The 27,946-nt window shown below is 48.8% G+C and overlaps 1 protein-coding gene across 4 annotated transcripts; it reads left to right on the forward strand.

Annotated features, from left to right (window-relative positions):
* Positions 1-281: 281 nt before the first annotated feature.
* Positions 282-27,859, forward strand: ZDHHC16 (zinc finger DHHC-type palmitoyltransferase 16). Of its 4 annotated transcripts, none has more exons than XM_068258718.1 (11): positions 284-408; positions 4,703-4,934; positions 7,500-7,694; positions 8,906-8,997; positions 12,736-12,764; positions 14,040-14,173; positions 17,330-17,377; positions 18,978-19,066; positions 19,831-19,954; positions 21,119-21,189; positions 24,701-27,859. In XM_068258718.1, the coding sequence occupies exons 2-11, from the start codon at positions 4,719-4,721 to the stop codon at positions 24,813-24,815; spliced, it is 1,113 nt and encodes a 370-aa protein (XP_068114819.1). In that variant the 5' UTR covers positions 284-408; positions 4,703-4,718; the 3' UTR covers positions 24,816-27,859. The 4 variants fall into 4 exon arrangements, with proteins under 4 accessions (XP_068114822.1, XP_068114819.1, XP_068114820.1 ...); XM_068258719.1 differs by having other exon boundaries at positions 284-404; XM_068258720.1 differs by lacking the exon at positions 284-408 and adding an exon at positions 1,247-1,874.
* Positions 27,860-27,946: the final 87 nt, after the last annotated feature.

The following is a 27,946-nucleotide window of genomic DNA, read 5'->3' on the forward strand; positions in this document are numbered from 1 at the left end:
AGTGCTGAAAATATGTATATACAGGAGAGGAAAGCCATTATGCTGACACCTAGGTTAGCGCATCCAGCCCACAGCCCCAACACCTGTAAACAGCTGCCATAGAAAGCCATTGAATGCTGAGCGCATGCGCAGTACCAGTGAGTGAGAGTCGAGGCCAGGCAGCTGCGTATTACGCCTGCGCAGTGATGCTGATTGTCATGTGGTGAGCATGCGCTGTGTAAAGTGCGAGAGACGCGGGCAGGCAGGTGCGTGTTGCGCATGCGCTGTGGCAGTGCTCGCTGAGCCGGTTTGCAGTGCGCGTGCGCGCAGTGAGGATGGCACCGGCTGAGTGGAATGACATCCGGATAGTGCAGGGAATGGGGAGCCAGAGGACAGTGCCGTCTCCCGCTGTGTGACGCTGCCAGGCAGGTGAGGGGAGCTCGCCAGTCACACACACGGGGGGGAGGAGCAGAGCCGTTACCCAGAGCAACCATCTATCAGCTGACAGCTGTGACATGACTCCAGCATTGTGATTGGCTGTCCCGGCAGCTGCTCTCCTCTTCCGGGTACCATCTGTCCCACTGACATCCTTCATCCCCACTGAGGAGGGACCTTCAGACTGTGACCCCCACTGAGGAGGGACTGTAAGACTGACCCCCACCCCACTGAGGAGGGACCTTCTGACTGTGACCCCCACCCCACTGAGGAGGGGCTGCAAGTCTGGGACCCCCACCCCACTGAGGAGGGACCTTCAGACTGGGACCCCCACCACACTGAGGAGGGGCTGTAAGTCTGGGACCCCCACCCCACTGAGGAGGGGCTGTAAGACTGTGACCCCCACCCCACTGAGGAGGGGCTGTAAGACTGTGACCCCCACCCCACTGAGGAGGGACCTTCAGACTGTGACCCCCAACCCACTGAGGAGGGACCTTCAGACTGGGCCCCCCACCACACTGAGGAGGGGCTGTAAGACTGTGACCCCCACTGAGGAGGGACTGTAAGACTGACCCCCACCCCTCTGAGGAGGGACCTTCTGACTGTGACCCCCACCCCACTGAGGAGGGCTGTAAGTCTGGGACCCCCACCCCACTGAGGAGGGGCTGTAAGTCTGGGACCCCCACCCCACTGAGGAGGGGCTGTAAGACTGTGACCCCCACCCCACTGAGGAGGGACCTTCAGACTGTTACCCCCACCGAGGAGGGGCTGTAAGACTGTGACCCCTCCCCCCCCCCCAAAAAAAAAAAAAAAAAAAAACCTACCGAGGAGGGACCTTTAGACTGTGACCCCCAGATTGTGACCCCACCAAGGGGCAAGTAGATTGCCACCGCCCACTGAGGGGCTGTTAGATGGTAACCCACACTATGACCCCCAGATTGTGACCCCACTGAGGGGCAAATAGATTTCCATTGCCCACCAAGGGGCTGTTAGATGGTGACCCCCACCCCACTGAGGTGTGACCCTCATCAAGGGGCCCTTAGTTGGTGACCCCCAGGGGCTGTCATGATTGTGACCTCCATTTGGTGCAATCAGATTGCCACTGCCTAACGAGGGACTGGTAGATTAGGACCATCCACCGAGGGGCTGTTAGATTGTGACCCCCCACCAAGGGGCAATTAGATTGCCATTTCACGCTGAGAGTCTGTTAGATGGAGACCTGCTCCCCACTGAGGAGGGGCCTTTAGACTGTGATCCCCACTGAGGGGCTATTAGATTGTGACGGTAATGCAGTACGACTAGACAAAGTGGGGGAACCTGTAAAAGGCAGCACTGCTTTCTCCTGTTGTCTGTCAATTCTGAGGAAGATGTTGACAGAAATTGGCGGTTTAAGGAGTTGAGACTGGTTCCCGGATCCTATACCTCTCTATGGTCATTAAACACCCACTGGTTTGCTTTGAGTAGGTGTCGGGCTCTGGTGCAATCTTGCTAAAGGGTTCTCTCACGCTTATGGTCTTGCAGATGGGCTTGTGCCATGTTTTTTTTGGAGGTGGTATGGCTTAAGTGACACGGAGGACGTCCACAGGGAAATTCTGCTAACATGACTAAGTGGACGGCACCCGTTCTAACTTCGAGGTTGTAGTAATAATAAGCCCACACTATTCTGCCAATTAGAGTGCTTCAAGTCTTAGAGGGTTCTGTGATTGGAGAAATGCCCCTTATGGACTTTCTCACTGGGTCACCTCAACCATACCAGCTCTGTTTTTTTCCCATGCCAGCATGCAGAATTTTATTGTGTTTACACAACATTACATCGTTCGCAAACGCAACATGACAGCGCACGCAACCGAAACAACATAATGGCGTGCGCAACCCCCACAACATAGCAGCGTACACAAACGCAACAAGTCTGTATGTTCTATGTAAAATCTCAAGCTGTGCATTGTGAAAAATACATATTTTTACAAGAAGTGTCAAAATGGTTATAACAGTGTTCTCGTCAGGCTCTTTCAGCCGGGAGCTCCACCCGACTAATTTTGGTGAGCCACCCGGCTGTCCTATGCTGTGAGTAGATTTGTACTGGCTCTGCATTCCCCCCTGGTGCCCCAGCCGGCCACTTTTTTATGTCACCCGGCTGGAAAAAAATTCTGGGGAGAACACTGTTATAATGTAAAATAGGTGTAATACAGCATTATAGTTTCCGTGTAGAAGGGGTGTGGTTGCCTAGAGCTACCAGTTAGAAGACTGCTTGAAACCTGATTTTCTTGTTTGACCTGTTTCCTTATTTAACGTTTTGTGCGTAACGGGGATGTTTTAAAGAGGAACTGTAGTGAAAATCACTTTGTAAATGAAATTGCTTGTATTTTACAACAATCCTTTATAAATGACTCAGTCAGTGTTTGCCCATTGTAAAATCTTTCCTCTCCCTGATTTACGTTCTTACATTTAACACAGATGGCAACATTTTAGCCCTGTCAGGTAATCTCTGGGGAATGTATGTTTGTTGTGTGTTCCGAAGTAAGTAGAAACCACACCAGGTCTCTGAGTGCTCTGGGGCAGAAGGCTGCATTAATAAATAGCATAGGCAAAACATCACTGGTAGGGTGGGGTTATATACCAATATATAACCTATAGAAGGGCTTTCTGATGCTGTAACCAGGATCAGTAATATACAATTGGGTATCCTGAATAATTGTATGGACTTAGCCAACTATATGTATATTTGGTTTCCGGTGTTTTTCTTGCATTGACCTGAGGAAGCGGGCAGAGACCCGTGAAACGTGTTGTCTACAGCCAATTTTTTTTTTAATAAAGATTTCCTTTCCCAATTTCTGTTTTTTGAATCATCGTAAGTGGTAAGATTCCTCTTTTTCATACCCATTATTCTGTGTAGTAACCCACTCCAGAATTTATAAATTTTTTGGGGAGCGCCTCCCCAACACCCATAAATCCCCTTTTTCCGCACCTCTTCAGAGGTGTATTTCTGCACTATTTATGGTCTTCCACAAATAGTAAGAAGCCCAGGAGGAGCCGGAACACCGGGACCCAGGAGGATCCGACATACCGAGCGGGAGCGCTTATATTCCCACATGTACATATGGTGGTTCAGTGTTCTCACCAGAAATGTTTTCCAGCCGGGTGCCATGTAATAGTAGCCGGGTGGGGCGTGATGAGAGAATGCAGGGCTGGTGCTTCTGTGCGCAACTCTGCTTATAGCCTAGGAGGAGGTGAGCCGATGACAGCCGGGTGCTGACCAAAACTAGCTGGGTGGAGCGCCCGGCTAAAAGAGCCTGGGGAGAACACTGTGGTTACACGATTGCAACCCACTTTTGTGGCTATTTATTACCCACATTAATTTCCTTCTATTCCTGAACTAACAATACTACACCATTTGGCCCCTGGTTTCCTTCATTCTATAGCAGGGGTCTCAAACTCGCGGCCCGCGGGCCATTTGCGGCCCTCGATACAATATTTTGTGGCCCTCGCCGGCAAAAGCTTCCTTATAGTTCGCTTCAGTGCTCCCAAGTAATCTTCTGCATTCCCGCCTCTAAACGAGGGCTGCAGAGCCCCCAAATCGCTCGGGGGCAATCCGCCGGCATTTCTTGGAAGGGGCAGAGCTTTCAGCTTCAGCTCTGCCCCTCCTGATGTCAATCCCCGCACGGATCGCCGCCTCTCCCCGCCCCTCTCTGTGAAGGAAGAGTGAGAGGGGCGGGCAGAGGCGGCGATGTACCGCGATTGTGAAATTCCTTATGCGGCCCAGCCTCATCCTGACTTTGCCTCCTGCGGCCCCCCAGGTAAAGTTTGAGTTTGAGACCCCTGTTCTATAGGCTGTGGAATTCCCTACCACTGGAGTTAGAGGAATTGGCAGAACCTGACCCACAGCTACATTGCTGGTGATGAGGTAACGCTAGCTGGTGGGTAGTCTTACTGACTGATATGTACACCGTGACCCACAACGGGATACTGTGAGATGGTGACACAGCAGCTGCCCCAATTGATTAGATTACAGATTCTCCGATAACGTTAGATGTCTCGTGTAAGATTAATGAAGGAAGGAGTGATATTGGCGGTAGGACATTTGGAGGTCCTCGAGGACAGCCGGTGATGGAGGAAGGTGAGCTGAGAAGTGAGTTATAGCGATGAGGGACCAGGTTCAGCTTCCTATCGTTTCAGGAGGTAGTTTAGCCAAAGATGACTCACCTTAGGTAGCCCTTTTATTCAGCAGCATTTGGCAACATCCTTACGTATACACAGGTTGTGTCTGATGTCCTTCTTCTCGTGTGTCCAGGTAATGAGTGGTGGGAATGAGAAACATCCGGCGTGTGTTCCTGAGGTGCCTTCGTCTGGGACACAGAAGGAAATTGTCTTACGTCAGCCTCATTGCCGATTACCTCCGCTATTGCCGCCTCTGCCTCGTCTCCTTGTCCTATAACTCCTTCACCAACAGCGACGTGGTCATCGAGTCTCTGTTTGAGCCCATTTATTGGCTGGTGGATCATGTGACCAGGTGGTTTGGTGTGGTAAGTAGTACTTGGTTTGTCTTTGATGTGTGTTTTAAGGAAGTTTATACAACATTTCAGTTTTGGTTTGGGCCATTTCTAAGGGGCTGGGGCCCACTAGAAATTGAATTGGGAATCAAAATCACTTTAGCGCTTTTGTCACAATTTTTTTTTTTTTTTTTTTTGCAGCATTTTCCGGAGAGATTTCTAGTTATTTTTAAAGACTTCTTAAAGAGGAACTCCAGTGAAAATAATGTAATAAAAAAGTGCTTCATTTTTACAGTAATTATGTATAAATGATTTAGTCAGTGTTTGCCCATTGTAAAATATTTTAAGTCCCTGATTTATATTCTGACATTTATCACATGGTGACATTTTTACTGCTGGCAGGTTATGTAGCTGCTGCTAGCTGTTTTGGCAGTTGGAAACAGCTGTAAACAGTGATTTCCCACAATGCAGCAAGGTTCACAGACAGGAAACTGCCAGGAGTACCTCGGTACTCAGAGCTTCTTGTGGGAGGGGTTTCACAACAATATCAGCCATGCAGAGCCCCCTGATGGTCTGTTTGTGAAAAGAAAAAGATTTCTCATGTAAAAGGGGGTATCAGCTACTGATTGAGATAAAGTTAAATTCTTGGTCAGAGTTTCTCTTTATGTTTAGTGCTAATGATATGTGTAGCGATTCTGATTTCCATTAGTACAAACCAAAACAAAAGCAATAGCTGCAAAATGCCGCACTACTCCGAGTAGAATAATAACAGACCTTTATTATATACCTCCATGATAAACATCTAAAAACAATGATATGCAATGGCGGTGAGGGGCCAATATGAACCATTATAAATCAAAAGATAACACAGTCATAAATAACCCACAATGATATATGCCTGCAGGACTTATTCATCAATAAGTGCTAGTGCGGTTGTTCAAACCTATAAATCCATAGATATGCAAGAAATGAATTCAGCTCCTAATGAAGAGTACATAAGAAAGTGCTATTGCAGGTAATGAAAGAACAGAAGTGAGACTTCCAAAAGTGCATCAGTGACTAAATAGGGTCACAAGAAAGTGAAAAGGGACAATTATTAGTACTGTATAGCAAACCGTATGAAAACACCACAGTGAAAGCGCTGTTCAATAAAACCAATGTGAGAGATGACAAACCACCATACAGTAGAAGGAAGGAGTCCTACCTATGCAGGGATGGTCAGCCGCTCGCTGGGATGGTGCGTGCCTAAATTTGTTTGGTTGTCGTGCGATTTCCATTAGCACAAGCCGTTATGAGTAGAGCAGGTGGTTTTGCGTAGTTAAACCGCTGTAAAATCACTTTGTACAGTGGTTGAAAAATCAATTTTGCAGCTGTCCTGTACAGATAGTGCCCAGTTAGTGAATGTGATAGACTGTAGGTTCATTGATAACCTGAATCTGTCCATGTGTCAAAACACTGTGCCATCTCTGTCCCCTGTACCTTCTCTATTCCTTTCCTTTGCCTCCAGTGTCCTCACTGTGTCACATCTGTCCCCCTTTGTCCTTGGTGTACTGCAGCAAAATATAATTTTACCGGTTCAACTAGTTACTGCACCGGGTGCAGTATATCTACACCCTGCAGGACTTCATCTGAAGACCCAGGGACATAGATACTCGTCTTTAGCCGTTGTGCGCGCTCCCTGCTCGCTCCTGTGCAAGTTCTTGTCGCTGCCCGTTAGTATGGAGATTAGTGAATGGGAACAGAGGACCCATTCACAGATCTAAGTACCTGTGTCAATGATCCCCGACATCAATGAGATGCCTGCGGTCATTGACAAAAGTGAAAGTAACACATGCATTACTTCCTCTGTATACCGTTCAGTGCACAGAGGAATAAACTGGGGGGAGGGGGACATCTAGTGGTCAAATAGAAAAAATGACACATCAATACATTCATTTAATAAAAATACATATATTTCTCATTAAAATTAACCCCTTACCTCCCTCACTCTTACGGTTGTAATAACTGGGACAAATGAGAAAATGAAATGTATATGTTTTATCCATAGTACAAAGTTTTATTTTAAAACTATAATGGCCAAAAACAGATTTATTTTTTTTCTCCAATTTTTTTTTTTATTCCTGGAAAAATGCATTTAGAGTAAAATAATTGTTAGCAAAATGTACCTCCCAAAGGAAGCCTAATTGGTGGCGAAAAAAACTAAGATCTAGATCTTTTGTTGTGATAAGTAGTGGCAAATTCATTGTTGAATGAAAGGGAGGAGCACTATTCCAGAAGAGGAAGAACCCCTTTGTGGTTAACTAGTTAAGAACCGTGTGCTTGTGGAGCCGCTGCCATCTGGCCGAGGCCTTAGTGCGGACAGTGCGTTTGTTATAAGTGGATGAAGCTGCTTTGCACTCCTTGTCCTGTTCCCCCGGCCTTTATGCAGGATAGATAGAAACTGACAATTTGCTTGTGGAGCCGCTGCCATCTGGCCGAGGCCTTAGTGCGGACAGTGCGTTCATTATAAGTGGATGAAGCTGCTTTGCGCTCCTAGTCCTGTTTCCCCGGCCTTTATGCAGGATAGATAGAAACTGACCTTATCCTTGTTTGTTTCAGGTGTTTGTGGCCCTGGTGATTATTCTGACCAGCTCTATCGTGCTGATCGTCTACATCTGCGTCCTGCCCCTGATCCTGCAAACCTATTCCATAGAATGGATCTGCTGGCACGTCACCTACGGTCACTGGAATCTCCTGATGATCGTGTTTCATTATTACAAGGCGATAACCACGCCCCCCGGATATCCACCGCAGGTAATGTGTCCGTATGCAGCCTGGCTGGCCGAGGGGTGGGCAATGATATGCAAATAATGCAGCTTGAAAATGGACCAATCGAATCCTGCCAAACTGGAATTTCATTGGTTCATTTCAAGCTGCATACATTGGCATAATTCTGCATCAGCTCAGAATGATTTGTATCCCGTTTACAGGACAGCAGTGAGCTGGGCAGCCCCTTTCACAGCACGTTGGGCTGTAGGTATAAATTATTGGTAATCTTTACATCATCTGGCTGCGCTTATAAAGTTTCCCAGCAATTGTTTGATTGTAAACTTTCCCCATGATGCCCAAAGCAGGAAAAGGAGTAGTTTGGTGTGCAGTTCTGCTTTATTATTATGTATTTATGTACAGCACCAACATCTTCTGTAGCGATGTACATAGTAGAGATGATATTTCCTGTCCCTTGGACCTCTCCTTGCAGTGCTGCGGCCCCAATATAATTCTGAGCCAGGACACTATCTGCGCGGAGGTTGTATGTTCTCCTTGTTTGGGTTTTCTGCAAGCACTCTAGTTTCCTCCCACACCCCAAAACCGCTTTAGAATATGAATGGGACATTAGACTATAATTTATTGGCAGATTTTATTATCTGGTTATAGGGAGGGTGTTAGGCCAGGGATATACGGGTTTTAGGAGATCCACAACAAAAGCCTCCTTTCTCTCTACTCTATAGAGCTATTTTGACAATATAGCATCCCTTTAAGTTTTTTGACACATCTAAGCGATCCAGGTTCCGGGGCTACTTACACATGCCTAAACTGCATCTAACTAGCCACTATCATAAGTGTCCATATTTAAAAAGTACACAAGGTGAGAGCCATATAGAGGCTGCCATATTTATTTCCTGTTAAACCATACCAGTTGCCTGGCAGTCCTGCTGACCTCTCTGACTGCAGTAGTGTCTGACTCACAACCCTGAAACAAGCATGCAGCTAATCCAGCCTCACTTCAGTCAGAGCACCTGTTCTGATGCATGCTTGTTCAGGGGCTGTGGCTAAATGTATTAGAGGCAGTGGATCAGCAGGACAGCCAGGCAATGTGCATTGTTTAAATGGAAATATGTTGGCCTTCATATTTCTCTCACCTCAGGTTCTTTTTAAAGGGATGAGTTGGCAGCACTGCGGCGTAGTACTTTAATCCTGAGCACATGCCGTTAGTTTTCTGATTTGCTGTTGTTGCTTCTTTGCAGAAGGCCCAGAAAGACATTCCCTCCGTGTCAGTATGCAGGAAATGCATTGCACCAAAGCCCGCCCGGACGCACCACTGCAGCATCTGTAACAGGTAAGCCAGGTGACATGTATAAACCATTATCAGTGAGGATTAGGAGGTTACTGCACCCCCAGCCATCATTATAGGAAATCTGGGCCCAGAATACCCGAAGGATTTGTTGTAACTGCATCAATCCCCCAATTCCCCCCCCCCCCATCTTAGATCAATCTAAGAACTTGGTCACCCCCACAGTTCATTTCAAAACCTTTGGAGAAAGCCTTCTGTCATGCTGCCCCTACACTTTGGAACTCCCAGCCCCACCCAATCAGGGAATCTCCAACCCTGGAGTTCAGTCCAAACTGAAAAGCCACCCGTTTAGTCCGGTGTAATGTCTGAATGCGCTGCCCGGAAGCTCCTCCCACACTGAGTAGCACGCATGCTCAGTGTGAAGTTAATGATGCTGCTGATGGTAAAATACTAAATATCTCTGCTTCCTTACATCCTACACTCCTCAAATTTTCAGGGTAGGGAGGGGACCCCCCGAACGACCTCTATGCCAAATTGCAGCCCCCGAGCCCCGCTGGTTCAGAAGATAGATTAGAGAAAACTATCTTGGGAAGCAGAGGGGCTCGGGGGCTGCAATTTTGCATAGAGGTCGTTCGGGGGATCCTCTCCCTACCCTGAAAATTTGGGGAGTGTAAGAGGTGTGGGAGCGGAGATATTTAGTATTTTACCACCAGCAGCATCATTCAATAGAAACTGTGGCCGCACAGTCCATTACTGCGCATGTGGGGAGCACAAATCCACAGGCACAACAATCGGACACAACACCGGCATTTATAAACACCTATTTCCTCTGTAACACAGTCCAACCAGCAACCCTGTATTGATCTCATCACTCCAGGTATTGCCCTTCAGCCTGTAATCTGATGCTGGGCCCACACTGGTAGACTGAACAGAGGCAGATGTTTATTCCAATCACAGTCACTGCATGGAGGAAGGAGGGTTAAGCAGGGCCACCCAGATATCTTTCCAGGAGACAGCAGGAAGGGCCCTGCTTTGTAGTTGGTAAACATCACCACTACCCTCCTTCCTCCATGCTGTGACTGTAATCCTGTATTCTCACAAGATCACAGCCTCATTGGCAAAGGCAAAAACTCATCGGCAAAGGCAAAAAAAGAACCAGTGTAAAATGTCTTTTACACTAAATCTATTAAACAAAATAATTGTAAGGCATGATCTTGCAGATCTTACTTTGATTTCACAATACTTTGGTTTAGACTTTCATTTTTTAGCTTTAAACCTCTGCTTAGGAGGTATTATACTCCTTCTGTATGTGTGCTGATGCCTCCCCGGATTATTCCATGGAGTGTGGAGAGTTGTTCTATGTTTATGGCAATGCTCTATCGCTCTGCTGCGGGAGAAGATTAGACATTCTTTCACACCCCCTGGCTGCAGAGGTCTTGATAACTATAAATAAATTGCAGCTTCTACTTCTGCAGAAATTAATACCCTCCACTTTTTATAGATCGTACAGAGCTGTGATTTGAGCTGCTCAGTGGTTTATAACCTATAACGGACAAAAATCACACCTCCCCTCTGAGCAGCTCAGATCCAGGGTATACCTGATAGTACAAACAGACCCCCCCCCCCCCCCCACACACACACACACATAATGCAGAGGTGTAATTACTGAGGGTACAGCCTCTGCAGCTGAGGGGAGGCCCTACCACCTTACCTTCTCATCTCCTGCAGCTGTACTTGGGTGACATGGTCTGAGGGGCAGGTCGCTGTGTGAGGGGAGGCGTGGCGCTGTCTGAGGGGCAGGGTGCTGTCTGAAGGGAGGCGTGGTGCTGTCTGAGGGGCAGGGCACTGTCTGAGGGGAGGCGTGGTGCTGTCTGAGGGGAGGCGTGGTGCTGTCTGAGGGGCAGGGCACTGTCTGAGGGGAGGCGTGGTGCTGTCTGAGGGGAGGCTTGGTGGTGTCTGAGGGGCAGGGCACTGTCTGAGGGGTGGCGTGGTGCTGTCTGAGGGGAGGCGTTGTGTGTCTGAGTGGCATGGCGCTGTCTGAGAGGAGGCGTGCTGCTATCTGAGGGGTGGCGTGGTGCTGTCTGAGCGGAGGCGTGCTGCTATCTGAGGGGTGGCGTGGTGCTGTCTGAGGGGAGGCGCTGTGTGTCTGAGTGGCATGGCGCTGTCTGAGAGGAGGCGTGCTGCTATCTGAGGGGTGGCGTGGTGCTGTCTGAGGGGAGGCGCTGTGTGTCTGAGTGGCATGGCGCTGTCTGAGAGGAGGCATGCTGCTATCTGAGGGGTAGCATGGTGCTTTCTGAGCGGAGGCGTGCTGCTATCTGAGGGGTGGCGTGGTGCTGTCTGTGGGACAGGGCGCTGTCTGAGGGGAGGCGCTGTCTGAGGGGAGGCGTGGTGCTGTCTGAGGGGAGGCGTGGTGCTGTCTGTGGGGCAGGGCGCTGTCTGAGGGGAGGCGTTGTGTGTCTGAGGGGCATGGCGCTGTCTGAGGGGAGGCGTGGTGCTGTCTGAGGGGAGGCGTGGTGCTGTCTGAGGGGAGGCGTGGTGCTGTCTGTTGGGCAGGGCGCTGTCTGAGGGGAGGCGCTGTGTGTCTGAGTGGCATGGCGCTGTCTGAGGGGAGGCGTGGTGCTGTCTGAGGGGAGGCGTGGTGCTGTCTGAGGGGAGGCGTGGTGCTGTCTGAGGGGAGGCGTGGTTGGTGCTGTCTGAGGGGAGGTGTGGTGCTGTCTGAGGGGAGGCGTGGTGCTGTCTGAGGGGAGGAGTGGTGCTGTCTGAGGGGAGGTGTGGTGCTGTCTGAGGGGAGGCGCTGTGTGTCTGAGTGGCATGGCGCTGTCTGAAGGGAGGCTTGGTGCTGTCTGAGCGGAGGCGTGGTGCTGTCTGTGGGGCAGGGCGCTGTCTGAGGGGAGGCGTGGTGCTGTCTGAGTGGAGGCAGGGCGCTGTCTGAGTGGAGGCAGGGCGCTGTCTGAGGGGAGGCGTGGTGCTGTCTGAGGGGAGGCGTGGTACTGTCTGTGGGGCAGGGCGCTGTCTGAGGGGAGGTGCTCTGTGTCTGAGTGGCATGGCGCTGTCTGAGGGGAGTCATGGCGCTGTCTGAGGGGAGGCGTGGTGCTGTCTGAGGGGAGGCGCTGTGTGTCTGAGTGGCATGGCGCTGTCTGTGGGGAGGCGTGGTGCTGTCTGTGGGGCAGGGCGCTGTCTGAGGGGAGGCATGGCGCTGTCTGAGGGGAGGTGTGGTGCTGTCTGAGGGGAGGCGCTGTGTGTCTGAGTGGCATGCCGCTGTCTGTGGGGAGGCGTGCTGCTATCTGAGGGGTGGCAGATCACTGTCTGAGGTGCAGGTCGCAGTCTGAGGGGGTGGCATGGTGTTGCCTTAAGGGCAGATCACTGTCTGTGGGGCGGGGTGCTGTCTGAGAAGCAGGGTGTTGTTTCACCTGCCTGGGGTTCTAGGCATATCTCATTGAAAGTACACTAAAAGCAGCACAAGCTGATAAAGATGTCCCAATTGCGCAAGTCTCTGGTCTTCAGCCATTTCAGAGAATACAGAGTTCATTCTGGGCATGCCTGTGATGAAATGCAGCTCATACCGATATGGAGGTTCTATCGGACACGACAAGGGCAACTTAGAGTAGACAAGGAACCATTGAGAAGTCCTGTATAGATGAATGTGAGGAGTGGATTCTACAGAGAGATGGGAGAGGGGTGTGTGCAGAGAGCGTGTGGCGGGTGGTGAAGGGGAAGAGGAGGAGTTTGCATAATGAGCATTATAAGGTTTACTTTTCTAAATAATCTGTTTTCTCCCCATAGGTGTATTCTGAAAATGGATCATCACTGTCGTATCCTTTCATGAGCGGTGTAGAGATTACTTGCTTTCCTTAGAAAACTGTCAAAGGACACCTGAAGGGAGAGGGCTATGGAGGCTGCCATATGTATTTCCTCTTAAACAATACCAGTTGCCTGGCAACCCTGCTGATCTCTTCGGTTGCAGTTTTGTCTGAATTAGGGTTGCCGTGGTGCACCGGTACACCGGTATACCGCGGTTTTATTGTGCATGGTAATCATACCATGCACAATCATGGTTTACTGGTTTTCGGGGGGCGGGGCGACAAAGCGGCGGGCGCATGAACCAGGGCTGTGTAGTTGGAGTCGAGGAGTCGGAGCAATTTTGGGGAGTCGGAGTTGGAGTCGTTTATTTCATAAACTGGGGAGTCGGGAGTTGGAGTCGGATGATTTTTGTACAAAATCCACAGCCCTGTTAAGTATTAGAGTAAGGAGTCGGAGTCGAGGAGTCGGATTCGGGGCCATTTTGGGTAGTCCAAGGCTGTGGAGTTGGAGTCGGGGCAATTTTGGGCACCCGGAGTCGTGGTTTTATAAACTGAGGAGTCGGAGTCTGAGTTGGAGTCGGAAGATTTTTGTACCGACTCCACAGCCCTGGCATGAACAACGGCAGGGATAAATAAATACTCGCTTGCCAGCGGGTCCTGCGCATGGGAATTACTTACTTCTTTCTCCTTCCTGTTCCCCTGGGCGAGGTTACAAGGTGATGGAACGCAAGAACAGGAAGAAGAAAGTAGCCAGTACACGCATGCAGGACCCGCCGGCAAGTGAGTATTTCTACCCCCGCCACTGTGTGGTGTTGTCTAGGGCCAAATTAGGGGGAAGCCGATTAACTTATCTGTATGTTTTTGGGATGTGGGAGGAAACCGGAGTGCCTGGAGGAAACCCACAGTACATGCAAACTCCGTGCAGGCAAGAGTGCTAATCGCAGCCACCATGCTACCCAGTTGTCAGATTTTACCCGCAATTTTTTGTTTACTTCATCCTTCAAGCAATCTAAAATGGTGAATTCCATGCAAAATTTAAAATTCAGTCACATTCGGCAGTTCTGCCTATCCCTTATCTGGATGTTCGTTTTCTAGAAGATTCCATCAGTTTATCTGATTGGCTGAACATGTCATGTGTTCATTACCTTTCTGAGCAGCTCAGTGAACCATCCTTTCTGATGTGTGATCTTTGTGGGCGGTATTGGAGAGGAGGAGTTTTATTACAGTGAGGTGTGATTGGCTGATGTGTTGTGCATAGCAGGTTCCTTAACTCCGCCTCCTCCCCAGCCTGGCTGAATAACTGCGTGGGACATTACAACCACCGCTACTTCTTCTCCTTCTGCCTCTTCATGACTCTGGGATGCATTTACTGCAGCATCAGCAGCCGCGTCATGTTCGGAGACGCCTACGCAGCCATTGAGGTGAGACTCTCCCCTGCTATCTACGGACTGAAGTCTCGGGCAGGAGCAGGTCACTTGTTAGGCAATTAAATGGTCCGCCCAAAACTCGTCATTTGCCAGAATCCCTCTCCACGTGTAGATTTCCTGCCCCCATTGCTCGACTCGCCACCCCGTCCCCCAATAACACGTATAGCCCTGGGCTATTCCTTCAGAGAACCAATATGGTTGTAGGATTGGATTGACTATACAGTAAGGGCTCAGCCACACTATAAGCGCTTTTCTGAGCGCTTGTCAGGGCTCAGCCATTGATTAGCTTTTTAAAAATCGCTCCCATTCACTTTCATTAAAATCGCAGTAAAAATCGCTGCAATTTTTTTGCGTATGCGATTACGTGATCGCTGCCATTTTTACTGCGTTTTTAATGAAAGTGAATGGCTGTGGCAGCGAAGGTGCCCGGAAAGCGCAAATTAATCACAATGCGCTCAGAAAAGCACTTATAGTGTGGCTGAGGCCTTAGAGGCAAATAAAGGCAGTTAAAGGGAACCTGAGATGGGCGATTACCAATAAAATATACATACCTGGGGCTTCCTCCGGCCTGATTACTTCCACGCTGTCCTCTTCTCCCTCTCCATATGCCTGCAATTGGCCATGGAAAGTCCTCCGGTCCGGGGCCAGCTGCGCATGCGCAGCCTAGCATGTGTGCGCTCCCGCAGTGTTCACGTCACCTGGAGTGTTTTGCTCCTGCACAGGCACAGAATGCACCCAGCTTCAGGAGCAAGACAAGGGAGCGCGCCTGGCCGGACTGCGCATGTGCCAATTGGCCCCGACTGGTGGAATTTCCGGGGCCAGTTGCAGGCGAATGGAGAGGGAGGAGAGGACGGCGAGGGAGAGATCAGGCCGAAGGAAGCCCCAGGTATGTATATTTTATTGGTAATCGCCCCTCTCGGGTACACTTTAAGACACCTGAAGTGAGAGGGATATGGAGGCTGCCATATTTATTTCCTGTTAAACAATCCCAGTTGCCTGGCTGTCCTGCTGATCTGTCAAGCATGCAGCTAATCCAGTCACACTTCAGTCAGAGCACCTGATCTGCTGCATGCTTGTTCAGGGGCTATGGGTAAATGTAGAAGATCAGCAAGGCAGTATGGTAGCCTCCATGTCCCTTTAACTTCTGGTGTCCTTTTAAAAGGCAACTGTAACGAGAGGGATATGGAAGTTGCCATATTTATTTCCTTTTAAACAATACCAGTTGCCTGGCTGTCCTGCTGATCCTTTAATACTTTTATGCATAGGCCCTGAACAAGCATGCAGCAGATCAGGTGTTTCTGACAAGATTAGCTGCATGCTCGTTTTTGGTGTTATTCAGACACTTCTGCAGCCAAATAGACCAACAGGGCTGCCAGGCAACTGGTATTGTATAAAAGTAAATAAATAAATCATGGCATCCTCCAAATCCCTCTCATAATGCTGGGAATACACCATGAGATTTTTTGGCAGATAGATGATTTGATAATTTCCGTTTTTCTGATCAATTTTTCATAGAAGTGAATGGAATTCGATCAGAAAAAAAAAATCAATCGTAAAAACGAATGGAAAGTAAATCTGCTGAAAAATCTCATGGTGTATTCCCAGCGTTCCAGTTGTCCTGTAAAGTTTCTGTTGTCCACTCGCTCTTAACCAAGAAGTTTTGAATAAGGAGGATACCATTTATTGGCCAACTTATAAGCCTAATCGTTCCGCTATTCCACCCTCATCAGACTCGAGTCCTGTATAGGATTTGAGTCGGATGAGGGTGGAACAGCCGAAAGCTTACACTTATTCTTTTAACCACTTAAGGACCAGGGGATTTTGCAATGATCGGTGCTGCGTGGGCTCTACAGCCCGCAGCACCGATCAGGAATGTGGCAGGGCGATCAGACTTCCCCCCCCCCCCTTTTTTCCCCACTAGGGGGATGTCCTGCAGGGGGGGTCTGATCGCCGCCGGCTACTATTGATTTGCGGGGGGAGGGCTCCTCAAAGCCCCCCTCCGCAGCGTTTCCGGGCTCCCCGGCTTTCCCTCCCTCTCCCGTCTCCTCTGAGCGGCGCAGGACGGATATCCGTCCTGCGCCTGATAGGATAGGCTTCTGCCTATCAGATGCCGGCGATCCCCGGCCAATCAGAGGCCGGGGATCGCCGATCTACGTCACGGCGCTGCTGCGCAGCACCGCCGTGTGATGTAAACAGCGGGGATTCCTTCCCCGCGTGTTTACATTATGCGTGCGAGCCGCGATCAGCGGCTCGCACACTGTTCACGGAGGCAGTCTCCGTGAACTGGCATGGAGCGGCCGTTTCCATGCTATACCACTAACGACCCGCCGACGCCTATCGGCGTTAGGCGGTCGTTAAGTGGTTAAGTTGGCGAATAAATGGTATCCTCCTAATTCAAAGCTTCTTGCTTTTACTGATGGCTGACACGGTACAACATTCTACTCCCTCTTAACAAGACATTGATTATGAATACAACACATACAGTATATACATGAGTGATTTGGGACCAATAAACTTGCAAGTAGATAAAACTTAGATTTTAATTGGCACTGAAAGACCAATTCCAGTTACAACACCAGGTAGTCCATCTATAAAAAAAATCAAGGTTTTGGTGCATATTCCTTTAAAAACAAAGACTGTTGTTGGTTTACAGTCAGATACCGGGTCTTCAGAGGCGAGTCCTTAGAGAACGCACCAGCTTCCAAACATAACAATAATCAGGACCAGAGGAAGCACATGATTCCCGCCACAGGATAATGTACCACAAAGAGAAAGTGGGCGGTGCACTTAGCAGCATTGCACTCTGGGATGAGTAGTGTGATGACCGCAGTCTCCAGCCGTCTGTACGGACCATAACTATTGCCATGCCCCCTGAATAGGATGTCTTCATAAAGACAGTCAATCAGATGCAAATAATTCTGACTTGCATGCAAATTGTATGAAGCTTAGTATTGTGCCAATCAAAATCAGCAGGAAGTGCATTTGAGTTGCCCAATTTCAAGCTGCATACAGTTTGCTTTAAGTCTGAATGTAAGCCAGAGTTGTTAGCATCTAGTTGACCATCTCTACTAGCCGGCTGTAACCGCCTCCCAGGGCGGAGACTGAAGACCTAGACTTAAAGTAACTCCGGTCATGTTTTCCTCTCATCAGAAAATCAAGCACCAGAACAAGGAGAGGCTGTCGCTTGCAGGCAACGAGGTGGGCCGTGTTTGTCACCTGTGTGTCCGATGTCCTAACATAAGCATGAACGCTTATTGTCCATTAACACCTCCCACCACCAGAGCCCCCCCTAATGCCAATACTGCAGTAAACATGGCTTCCCGCTTGTCCCCGCCTCTCTTCCCACGTTCAGTCTGTGTATATTGCCCATTACCACCTCCCACCACCAGAGCCCCCCCTAATGCCAATACTGCACTAAACATGGCTTCCCGCTTGTCTCTGCCTCTCTTCCCACGTTCAGTCTGTGTATATTGCCCATTACCATCTCCCACCACTAGAGCCCCCAATGCTTCTGATGCCAAGACTGCACTAAACATGGCTTCCCGCTTGTCCTCGCCTCTCTTCCCACATTCATTCTGTGTATATCCATTACCACCTCCCACCACTAGAGCCCCCTCCCCCCCCTCCCCCAATGCCAAGACTACTTTAAACATGGCTTCCTGCTTGTCCCCGCCTCTCTTCCCTCGTGCACTAAAGATGGCTTCCCGCTTGTCCCCGCCTCTCTTCCCTCGTGCACTAAAGATGGCTTCCTGCTTGTCCCCGCCTCTCTTCCCTCATGCACTAAACATGGCTTCCCACTTGCTCCCGCCTCTCTTCCCTTGTTCAGTCTGTGTTTATAGATGTTATGTTCCTGAGCCCTCTCCTCCGGGATGCCTGATACTTCACACCTATTTCTCTAACTCTGTTGTCCTTGTTGAAGAACCATTCATGTTGGCCATAACATTTAGCAGGCATCTGTCTTTCATTTTCCCGCTGTGTAATGGGGAAGAATGAGTAGAATTTGTGTAGTTGCTACAGGCAATATGCACTATCCTTTCTCACTGGTTTGGGGTACAAGCTGCTGCCTCAGAAGTTGAGTCTTTGTGTTTAGTCACTGCCTGAAGCTCATGTGGATAAGTACCTGGACTGAAAACTCTGAAGTCAGTGCTGAGTGGTCATTGGTGTCCTACAAAACTCCAACCAAAACTTTAACCTCTGTTTGCTTCCTCATAGCTACACCCACCTCCACTCCCTAATGCACCTCCCCATGTTCCCCACTCCTAACAAAAAAATAAATCAATCTGATACCTAGATCCCCAGGCAGAGCACCGGCCTCGTCACAGAGGAGCTACCTCTTGAGGTGACCATATCTACGGCACAGGTGTCATATCCATGTCGGTGTTTAGGGTGGATGGAGAAATGTGTACTACTTGATAAACCACACAGTCCCATCAATTAATTTGCCAAAAATGTGTGAGGACCTTGGTCCTTGGAGACTGGAGTTGGACATCCCTGAGAGATACGTTTCTGTGGTAGACCAACCCGCCGTTGCTTCCATGTGGGGGCATAATGCATTGTTTCCCATGGGAATGGGGTGTGGCTGTATGAACCTCCCTACCTGCCCTCCTTTTCAGGCCTTTGAGGAGTGGCTATGACCAGGTGGTACGGGGAAGGGTGGGACTTGCCTGTATGCCAGCCCCCTCTCCACAGTGCAGAACCTCTAAACGTGGGAGATGTGTAGATGAAATTTTGACACATTAATGATTTTATTTCATTTATTTATATATAAGAATGATCTGTTTTCCCCTGCTTTCCGTAGACATTCAGCCACGAGTCTTCAGAGCACATCTTCACTTTCAGGGAGAGAGTGTTCCACAAGTGTATCATCTACCTCTGGGTCCTGTGCAGGTACGACCCCCGCACCTCTGCATAGCTTATTACTGGACACCCGCACGCTCCCTCTAGTGTCAGTCTGTGGAGAGCTCATTCTAATGGCACATCCACTATACTACAGAAAATTCACCCCTGAACCACTCTAAATGCTTTTTGATTTAGGAGGGGACAGAGGACAACTGGTGTACTGTCAGGGGGACAGAGGACAACGGATGTACTGAGTGTCGGGGGAACAGAGGACAGTCGGTGTACTGAGTGTCTGGGGGGCAGAGGACAGCTGGTGTAGTGAGTGTCGGTGGGACAGAGGACAGCCAGTGTACTGAGTGACGGGGGGACAGAGGACAGCCGGTGTACTGAGTGTCTGGGGGATAGAGGACAGCTGGTGTACTGAGTGTTGGGGGGACAGAGGACAGCTGGTGTACTGAGTGACGGGGGGACAGAGGACAGCTGGTGTACTGAGTGTCGGGGGGACAGAGGACAGCCGGTGTACTGAGTGTTGGGGGGGACAGAGGACAGCTGGTGTACTGAGTGTCGGGGGGACAGAGGACAGCTGGTGTACTGAGTGTCGGGGGGACAGAGGACAGCTGGTGTACTGAGTGTCGGGGGGACAGAGGACAGCTGGCGTACTGAGTGTCGGAAGGACAGAGGACAGCCGGCGTACTGAGCGTCACAGGGATAGAGGACAGCTGGCGTACTGAGTGTTGGGGGATGGAGGACAGCCGGTGTACTGAGTGTTGGGGGGCAGGTAACAGCTGATCAGTGCCTGTCTCTCCCTGCAGTTCGGTGGCTCTGGCCCTCGGAGCGCTCACATTGTGGCACGCCATGCTCATCACCCGAGGAGAGACCAGCATAGAGAGACACATTAACAAGAAGGAGAGGAAGAGACTGCAGAGCAAAGGAAAGGTAAATAATAATAATATTTTATTTTTAGAGCGCGAACATATTCCATAGCGCTGTACAATGTGCAAAACATACAACAATGGGAAGCATAGATACATGAGCAATGCAACATCCTGTACATTACTGTGTTGTAAATCTGCAGTATGTGGGGGGCTCAGAATGCGGGTTGGTCTTTACTTATGGAGTGAGTAGGAGAAGGCTAAAGCGCTGGCACTGCAGTTCAACAGTGAGGGTGGGGGAGAGGGGTGTCAAAACTCAAACATCCGGTGCAACAACGGGTACATGTGCTCAGGCTGCAGAGGCATCTGTATTTCAAAGGAGAAAGTAGGATGCCGGCTCTGCTATAAATAACCTTTAATAGACTTGTGCGTAAACATGCGGTTCCTGTATACAGTTACACATACCGGAAAGTTATAGAGTGCAAGGTGCGGTGGGTGCAGGGATAGAGAGCTTTACGGCCGTTTCGCACGGGTGCGCTTCTGTAGAGGCTGCAACAATGCTCTTCACTTATCTAACCTGATATATAATGCGCAGAGGGACATCTGGGGACTTGCATCCAATCCTGTCAGTCCAACCAACAAGTCTGATACTTGAGTACCAAAGAAAGGATAGCATGACTCGCCACGTTGTCCGCGGTGTACTGCGCAGGCGCAGAACTACTTCCGGGGGTCGGCGGCGGAGAGCGGAGCGATCAGCATAGCCCAGTCAGCTGCAAGGGGCTGGAGAAAGCCCCAGGTGAGTAAAGCTGATTTTATGTTTTTAGCCTGATGTTATCTTTAAGTTGGAGGTTAAATATGATCTCTTACTGATGTACCCCTAATCTAATGGTGCATACACACGAGGTATGGCTGTCGCCGCAACCACGTGGCACGCGCGTGTTGCGGCGACAGGTCGCCAGTGTGTATGATGTGTGATGTAGCTTAACAGTAAATGAGAGTGTTTTCACAACATGTAGCGGGGCTGGTTTAAGTAATATGGGGTCCTAAGCAAAAGCTAATCCCACCCCTCACTTTAACAGTATTACGCGGCCTCCCCCATCCCCAGTTTGCAGCATTGGGGGCAGCGAGGGTGGACGGCTTCCTGTATGTGTTTTGCAGAGGTATCCTTTAATCTTGTGTATTTTCTGTTCGAGAACCTGTCATAACTCTCTCGTTCCTCATTTTGCAGGTATTTTACAATCCATATAGCTACGGCCGCTGCAGCAACTGGAAACTCTTCTTTGGTGTACAGAGAAAAATGTAAGTGATTTCATTACTGGTCACACACTATGTTTTCATACACAGAAGAGTCATGTCCATGCAGTACTGCTGTCCATGATGGGCATATAAAGAGCACCTGCCCTGAGAACCGATAACAGCAGCTGAGATAAGTCCTGAGATATGGTGATATGTCTGTATCGCTGCTCCTCAGACAAGAATACACCTGGCAGTATATGAACCACGCATACGAACACTACATACATCCACACACACAATAAAGAGGAACTATAGCCAAAACACACATTAAAGGACAATTACAGCAAAAATGTTACATTCATATAAAAAAAAAGTACCTTTCTCCTATAGTAAAATACACTTTATATTAATGTCCTATTTATGCTAATGGTGCACAAATAGGACGTTTAGAAATGTCTATTTTGCTTGAAGTGGCTAGCGGGACCCTGCATATATATATATATATATATATATATATATATATATATATATATATATATATATATATATATATATATATATATATATATATATATATATATATATATATATATATTACACACGCATACAAACATACTTACATACATATACATACATACTGTACATCTCTGTGGGGCCATGTTCGTGCGGTCTGTACCTATGTGGGTCACATACAGGGGTTGGACAAAATAATGGAAACACCTTGAGAATCAACAAAATATATTATAATATGGTGTATGTCCAACTTTTGCGGCAATTACAGCCTCAATTCTCTGAGGCATTGATTCATACAAATTGTGAATTGTTTCCAAAGGAAGTTTAGCCCATTCTTCAGTTAAAACCCCCTCCAGTTCTTTTAGAGACGATGGCAGCGGAAATCGACTTCTTACTTGAATCTCTAATAACATCCATAAATGCTGAATAATGTTGAGGTCTGGGGATTGTGGTGGCCAGATGAGATGCTCAACTTCATTAGAATGTTCCTCGTGCCATTCTTTAACAATTCTAGCTGTATGGATTGGGGCATTATCATCCTGAAAGATGTCATTCCCCTCCGGAAACAGTTCTTGAACCATAGGATGAACTTGGTCGCCCAAAATTCCTAAATGGTCTCGGCTGTTAATTCTTCCATGAAGGGAAATCATTGGCCCGGCGGATTTTCAAGAAATAGCACCCCAGATCACCACAGAACCCCCGCCAAGTTTTACGGTTGGGAGAAGGCAGTCTGGATGAAATGCTTCTTTCGGCTGTCTCCAAATGTACACTCGGCCGGAGGGCAGAAATAAGGTAAACAATGATTCGTCAGAGAAAAATCACATTTTTCCACTGCTTGAGGGACCAATTCTGTTGGTTTCTACACCACTCTAAACGCTTAGAAAACCTCTGCTCTCAAAGATAAATGTTTCAAATTGCAGTTCTTCCCTAGAATCCATATTTGTGCAGCTCCCGACTAACAGTTTTTGTGGAAACTGGGTTCTGTAGGTGTTCAGCTCTGCAATGATTTTAGGAGCCGTGGTCTTGCAAGCTGTTTTAATAATTCGGTTTAGAGTCCGACGGTCTCTTTCAGACAACTTCGACTTTTGGCCACAACTGTGCTTCGCTGAGGACGTTTTTCCTTCTCTTTCAAAGGCAGTCATTACTTTTGAGACAGTACCTCTTAAAATGCCAAGCATTTGGGCAGCTTCTGTTACAGTAGCGCCTGCCATACGAGCACCAACAATTTGGACTCTTTGAAAGTCTGAGAGATCTGCCATTTTTATAAATTATAACCAACTTTGGTTTAAATATCTGTACAAAACAATTATTTTAATTAAACATACCAAATAACAAAAATAATAAACAAAAAATGTTTTTACATATGTTAAGTTTTGATTGCTTAAAGGGGTTCTGTGCTAGTTAAAAAGTAAAACAAGCTGACACTTACCTAGCGCTTCTATTAGCCGCCTGTAGCAGTAATGTCCCACACCGTCGTCCTCCGCTCTGCCGTTCCCCGCCGCCGGCACCCGGCATTATTCGTCTGACGACAGACGAATAATGCGCGCTCCCGTTCGTGTCATCGGGAGCTTACTGCGCAGGCGCAGTACGAAGTTTTCTTGTACTGCGCCTGCGCAGTAAGCTCTGACGCGTGCGGAAGAGAGGGCTCGGCCACGCAGCTCAGTGTAATCACTTGCGTGATTACACGGGAACCGGCGGTGGGGAACGGCGCATCAAGAGAGGACGGCGCGGGACGTTACCGTTGCAGGGGGCTGATAGAAGCCCCAGGTAAGTGTCAGCTCGTTTTACTTTTTTCATTACACAGAACTCCTTTAAAAGTTTATGATGCCAAAATGTTAGGTGTTTCCATTATTTTGTCCCCAGGCTTCTCCCCCGGCTGTCTACCTCTGTTTTTGGCCACCGGGATCCCCATGTCCTCGCTATTATTTTGGGTACCCGGCGGCCAATCAGAGCGTCGGTGGCAGCGTGACTAATTTTAAAGCGGACCTGAACTTTTGGGGGGAAGAAGAAAGAGTGAGCCATGTATGTATACATACACACATGTACGTATGTATATACGTGTTTGTGTGTGTGTGTGTGTGTGTGTGTACACATATGCATGTATGTACATACACATACATACATGTATACATGGCTCACTCTTTTTCTTCTTCCCCAAAAAAGTTCAGGTCCGTTTTAAAATTAGTCACGCTGCCACCGACGCACTGATTGGCCGCCGGGTACCCGGAATAATAGCGAGGACATGGGGATCCCGGTGGCCGAAAACAGAGGTAGACAGCCGAGGTGAAAAAACTGTTCCTGTGTCTAGACGTCCTGGTGGAGATGACCCAGAACCCTCCAGCCTGATGGGAGCCGACTGAAGAAGCGGTGGCCTGGGTGAGAGGGACCATTTGTAATCTTCAGTGCTCTAGAGTGCAGTCTGGAGTTGTAGAGGCGGTTCAGAGGGTGGAAGTGGTTTCTCAATTATCCTCTCTGCCGATCTGATGACCCTCTGTAGTTTGTGTCTGTCGCTGGTGGAACATCCGGCATACCAAACCAGGATGGAGGAGTAGAAACTCATCAGAAGTTCTTGGGCCATGCTGAACTTCATTTGGCGTAGAAAGAAAAGTTGGTCTTTCGTCTGGGTGAGGGCGGTGTTTGCCTTCCAGCTCAGGTCATTTCAGATGGTTGGGCCTAGAAGGCAGATGCAGGCTACTTTTTTGACTTCCGTGCCATCACTGTAAATTGGAGGTGGGGTGGGGGCGTTCTTCCTGAAGTTAATGATCATATCAACAGTTTTGGTGGCCTTTCACATTCTCCATACTGAAAATGCCAGTATATGAGTCAATGCAAAATATGCAATATATATTTCCATACAATTATCATACATTTTGCACCAACTCTGTTAATAGCATCTCCGTAACAGTTCCTCCTAATCTTGCTTCTAGACCCAATTGCTGTTACTTTACCGCTTTCAATTTTGGGTTTTATTGAAAGGCCTGATAAATGTGAAGAGGATACACAGCTGTGAATATGGGCAGCCATGTTATCAGACACTTCATATTCCTCTCTGTCTCCGCAGGCATTGGGTCACTCGAGTCATCCTTCCATCGTCTCACTCTGCGTACGGAGACGGCCTGACGTGGAAACCGCCGCCTTGGATTCCCGTGAAGAACACTTCCATCCTTGCAATATAAGACTTTATTGTTGCATAACCTATCGGGCCAGATGAATTTTATTTATATGAAGTTTTATTTTGTTTTCTGTCTTTAACATTGGGATAAATGCAACATGACTAGTGGATAGCGAGCATAGAATAGAAATCACAGATGTGTGGTACAAGACCCCCTTACCAGTACAAGGCATAGGCTTTCTAAATGAGGTAGAAGACCCCTTACCAGTGCAAGGCATCGGCTTTCTAAATGAGGTATAAGACTGTGGGCGGGTACTCACTCACCAGAGCTGCCAACAAGCAACCACTAAAAGGGGAACCGACCCATCCCGGCTCCTCAAACGTAAGACGATGAATTATGTGAATCTCTGAGGCTTGTCTGCTGATCATGCCCCGCCCTCTGAGGCTTGTCTGCTGATCATGCCCCGCCCTCTGATGCTTGTCTGCTGATGATGCCCCTCTCTCTGATGCTTGTCTGCTGATCATGCCCCACTCTCTGATGCTTGTCTGCTGATGATGCCCCTCTCTCTGATGCTTGTCTGCTGATGATGCCCCACTCTCTGATGCTTGTCTGCTGATCATGCTCCTCTCTCTGATGCTTGTCTGCTGATCATGCCCCGCTCTCTAATGCTTGTCTGCTGATCATGCCCTGCTCTCTGATGCTTGTCTGCTGATGATGCCCCTCTCTCTGATACTTGTCTGCTGATCATGCCCCGCTCTCTGATGCTTGTCTGCTGATGATGCCCCTCTCTCTGATGCTTGTCTGCTGATCATGCCCTGCCCTCTGATGCTTGTCTGCCGATCATGCCCCGCTCTCTGATGCTTGTCTGCTGATCATGTCCCGCTCTCTGATGCTTGTCTGCCGATTATTCTTCGCTCTCTGATGCTTGTCTGCCGATCATGCCTTGCTCTCTAATGCTTGTCTGCTGATCATGCCCCGCTCTCTGATGCTTGTCTGCCGATCATCCCCCGCTCTCTGATGCTTGGCTGCCGATCATGCCCCACCCTCTGATGCTTGTCTGCTGATCATGCCTCGCCTTCTGATGCTTGTCTGCCGATCATGCCTCGCCTTCTGATGCTTGTCTGCCGATCATGCCCTGCTCTCTGATGCTTGTCTGCCGATCATGCCCCGCTCTCTGATGCTTGTCTGCCGATCATGCCCCGCTCTCTGATGCTTGTCTGCCGATCATGCCCCGCTCTCTGATGCTTTTCTGCTGATCATGCCCTGCTCTCTGATGTTTGGCTGCTGATCATGCCCCGCCCTCTGACGCTTGTCTGCTGATCATGCCCTGCTCTCTGATGTTTGGCTGCTGATCATGCCTGGCCCTCTGATGCTTGGCTGCTGATCTTGCCCTGCCCTCTGATGCTTGGCTGCTGATCATGCCCCGCCCTCTGATGCTTGGCTGCTGATCATGCCCCGCCCTCTGATGCTTGGCTGCTGATCATGCCCCGCCCTCTGATGCTTGGCTGCTGATCATACCTCGCTCTCTAATGCTTGTCTGCTGATCATGCCTCGCTCTCTGAGGCTTGTCTGCTGATCATGCCTCATTCTCTGAGGCTTGTCTGCTGATCATACCTTGCTATCTGAGGCTTGTCTGCTGATCATGCCTCACTCTCTGAGGCTTGCCTGCTGATCATGCCTCGCTCTCTGATGCTTGTCTGCTGATCATGCCTCGCTCTCTGATGCTTGTCTGCTGATCATGTACTCGCTCTCTAAAAACACAGTACAGATAAATGTGGCACTAGTAGATTTGGTTTCTTAGGCACATGTCATTGTCCGACATTACCCAAAGCCCTTAAAGTGCAAGTAGATTATAAATAGCCATACTACCTCAACCGTATTACGTACTGTCAAAAATAGGGCTTTGTTGAGCCCCCAATGAGTCCACACATTTGGATCAGAATCTGACTAGCATTTGTATGGTATCTCCCACCCGTCTGGTCTCAGTATTAGTGCAGACACTAGGTGATTACATCACCAGGGGGTGTGGTTGATATTCCAAACCAGGAAGCAATGACCTCCTGCAGTGTCTTCCCCCCCCCCCCCCTCCCCCATATATGAACCCTTTCCCAAAACATAACCCTAATCTTCCCCCTAACATTATCCTCTTACAAGATCTTCCCGGGGAGCTCTGCGCAAGAGTTGGCTGACCACTAATTGTCCATCACACTCGCCCCCGTCATCTCCAGTGTTGGACGCCATGTGTGGTAGACCTTCTCTAAAAGTAAACATCTGTAAGTGGAAAAAAAATCCCTGGCTATCATGTGTGAAAGACCTGATGTACATCTAAAGAATTAAGTAACGTCTTATCCATAGCTAGAGAGTCAGGGCTGGCCACCATGTGTGGTAGACCTTCTCTAGATGTAAAGCACTGGAACTGGAGGAGAGAGCGAGGGCTGACCACCATGTGTAGTAGACTTTCTCTAGATGTAGAGAACTGGAACTGGAGGAGAGAGCCAGGGCTGGCCACCATGTGCAGTAGACCTTCTCTAGATGTGAAGTACTGGAACTGGAGGAGAGATTCGGGGGCTTGACCACCATTTGTGGTGAACCAGTAGCCACCAGTCTAAGCAGCTGTGTACAATAACTGCCCCGTGAGGTCACCACTGTGAAGGGTGGGGGTATCTCGGTGTCAAAGCAGGGCTTGATTATCAAGGTGGGTGCTTGGAAACAATGAAAGGGTAGCAGTTTCTTGGGGTGACCAAACAAGATTCCGTGTTCCATTCAGTAGCTGAAGCCTGGCTGGTTGCTCTTATGCAAGCTATCCGTACAACAGTCCAAGTACATTTCCCCACTTTGTGCGGTGAGAAGTCGCTGGTTGAGGGGGTGGAAGGAGTATAAAGCATGCAGATGCTGGGCAGGTCAGGGTTCCTGCAGCTCTCTCTGCTCTGTCTTCCCAGGACTGCGGCTTCTACAGAATTCCCAGAGACGGGAGGAATTTGTACATTTCATTTTTGTATTTTCTGTTCCTTGTCACTATTTTATGTTTCCTAGAAATGAAATTGTTAGTTTTACTGTGTTTCACTTTAAGTGCTCTTTACGTTCCATTCAAATTTTTTTGTACTTGTTAAATTAAAATATTTTAAGAGTGTGAAGTCGTGTGTGTTGGCCATGTCTTCACCCCGTTGTGTTCTGTATATGTGAAGTTATGTGGG

The sequence above is a fragment of the Hyperolius riggenbachi genome, chromosome 10 (assembly GCF_040937935.1).
Source record: "Hyperolius riggenbachi isolate aHypRig1 chromosome 10, aHypRig1.pri, whole genome shotgun sequence".
Lineage (NCBI taxonomy): Eukaryota > Metazoa > Chordata > Amphibia > Anura > Hyperoliidae > Hyperolius > Hyperolius riggenbachi.

What these genes read in the sequence shown, in the direction of transcription:
- ZDHHC16 (XM_068258718.1), top strand. Translation starts at nt 4,719, where the DNA reads ATGAGAAACATCCGGCGTGTGTTCCTGAGGTGCCTTCGTCTGGGACAC. An exon ending in CCCCCGGATATCCACCGCAG is followed by an intron (nt 7,695 to 8,905) that starts GTAATGTGTCCG and finishes GCTTCTTTGCAG; the next exon opens with AAGGCCCAGAAAGACATTCC. An exon ending in ACGCCTACGCAGCCATTGAG is followed by an intron (nt 14,174 to 17,329) that starts GTGAGACTCTCC and finishes TCCTCTCATCAG; the next exon opens with AAAATCAAGCACCAGAACAA.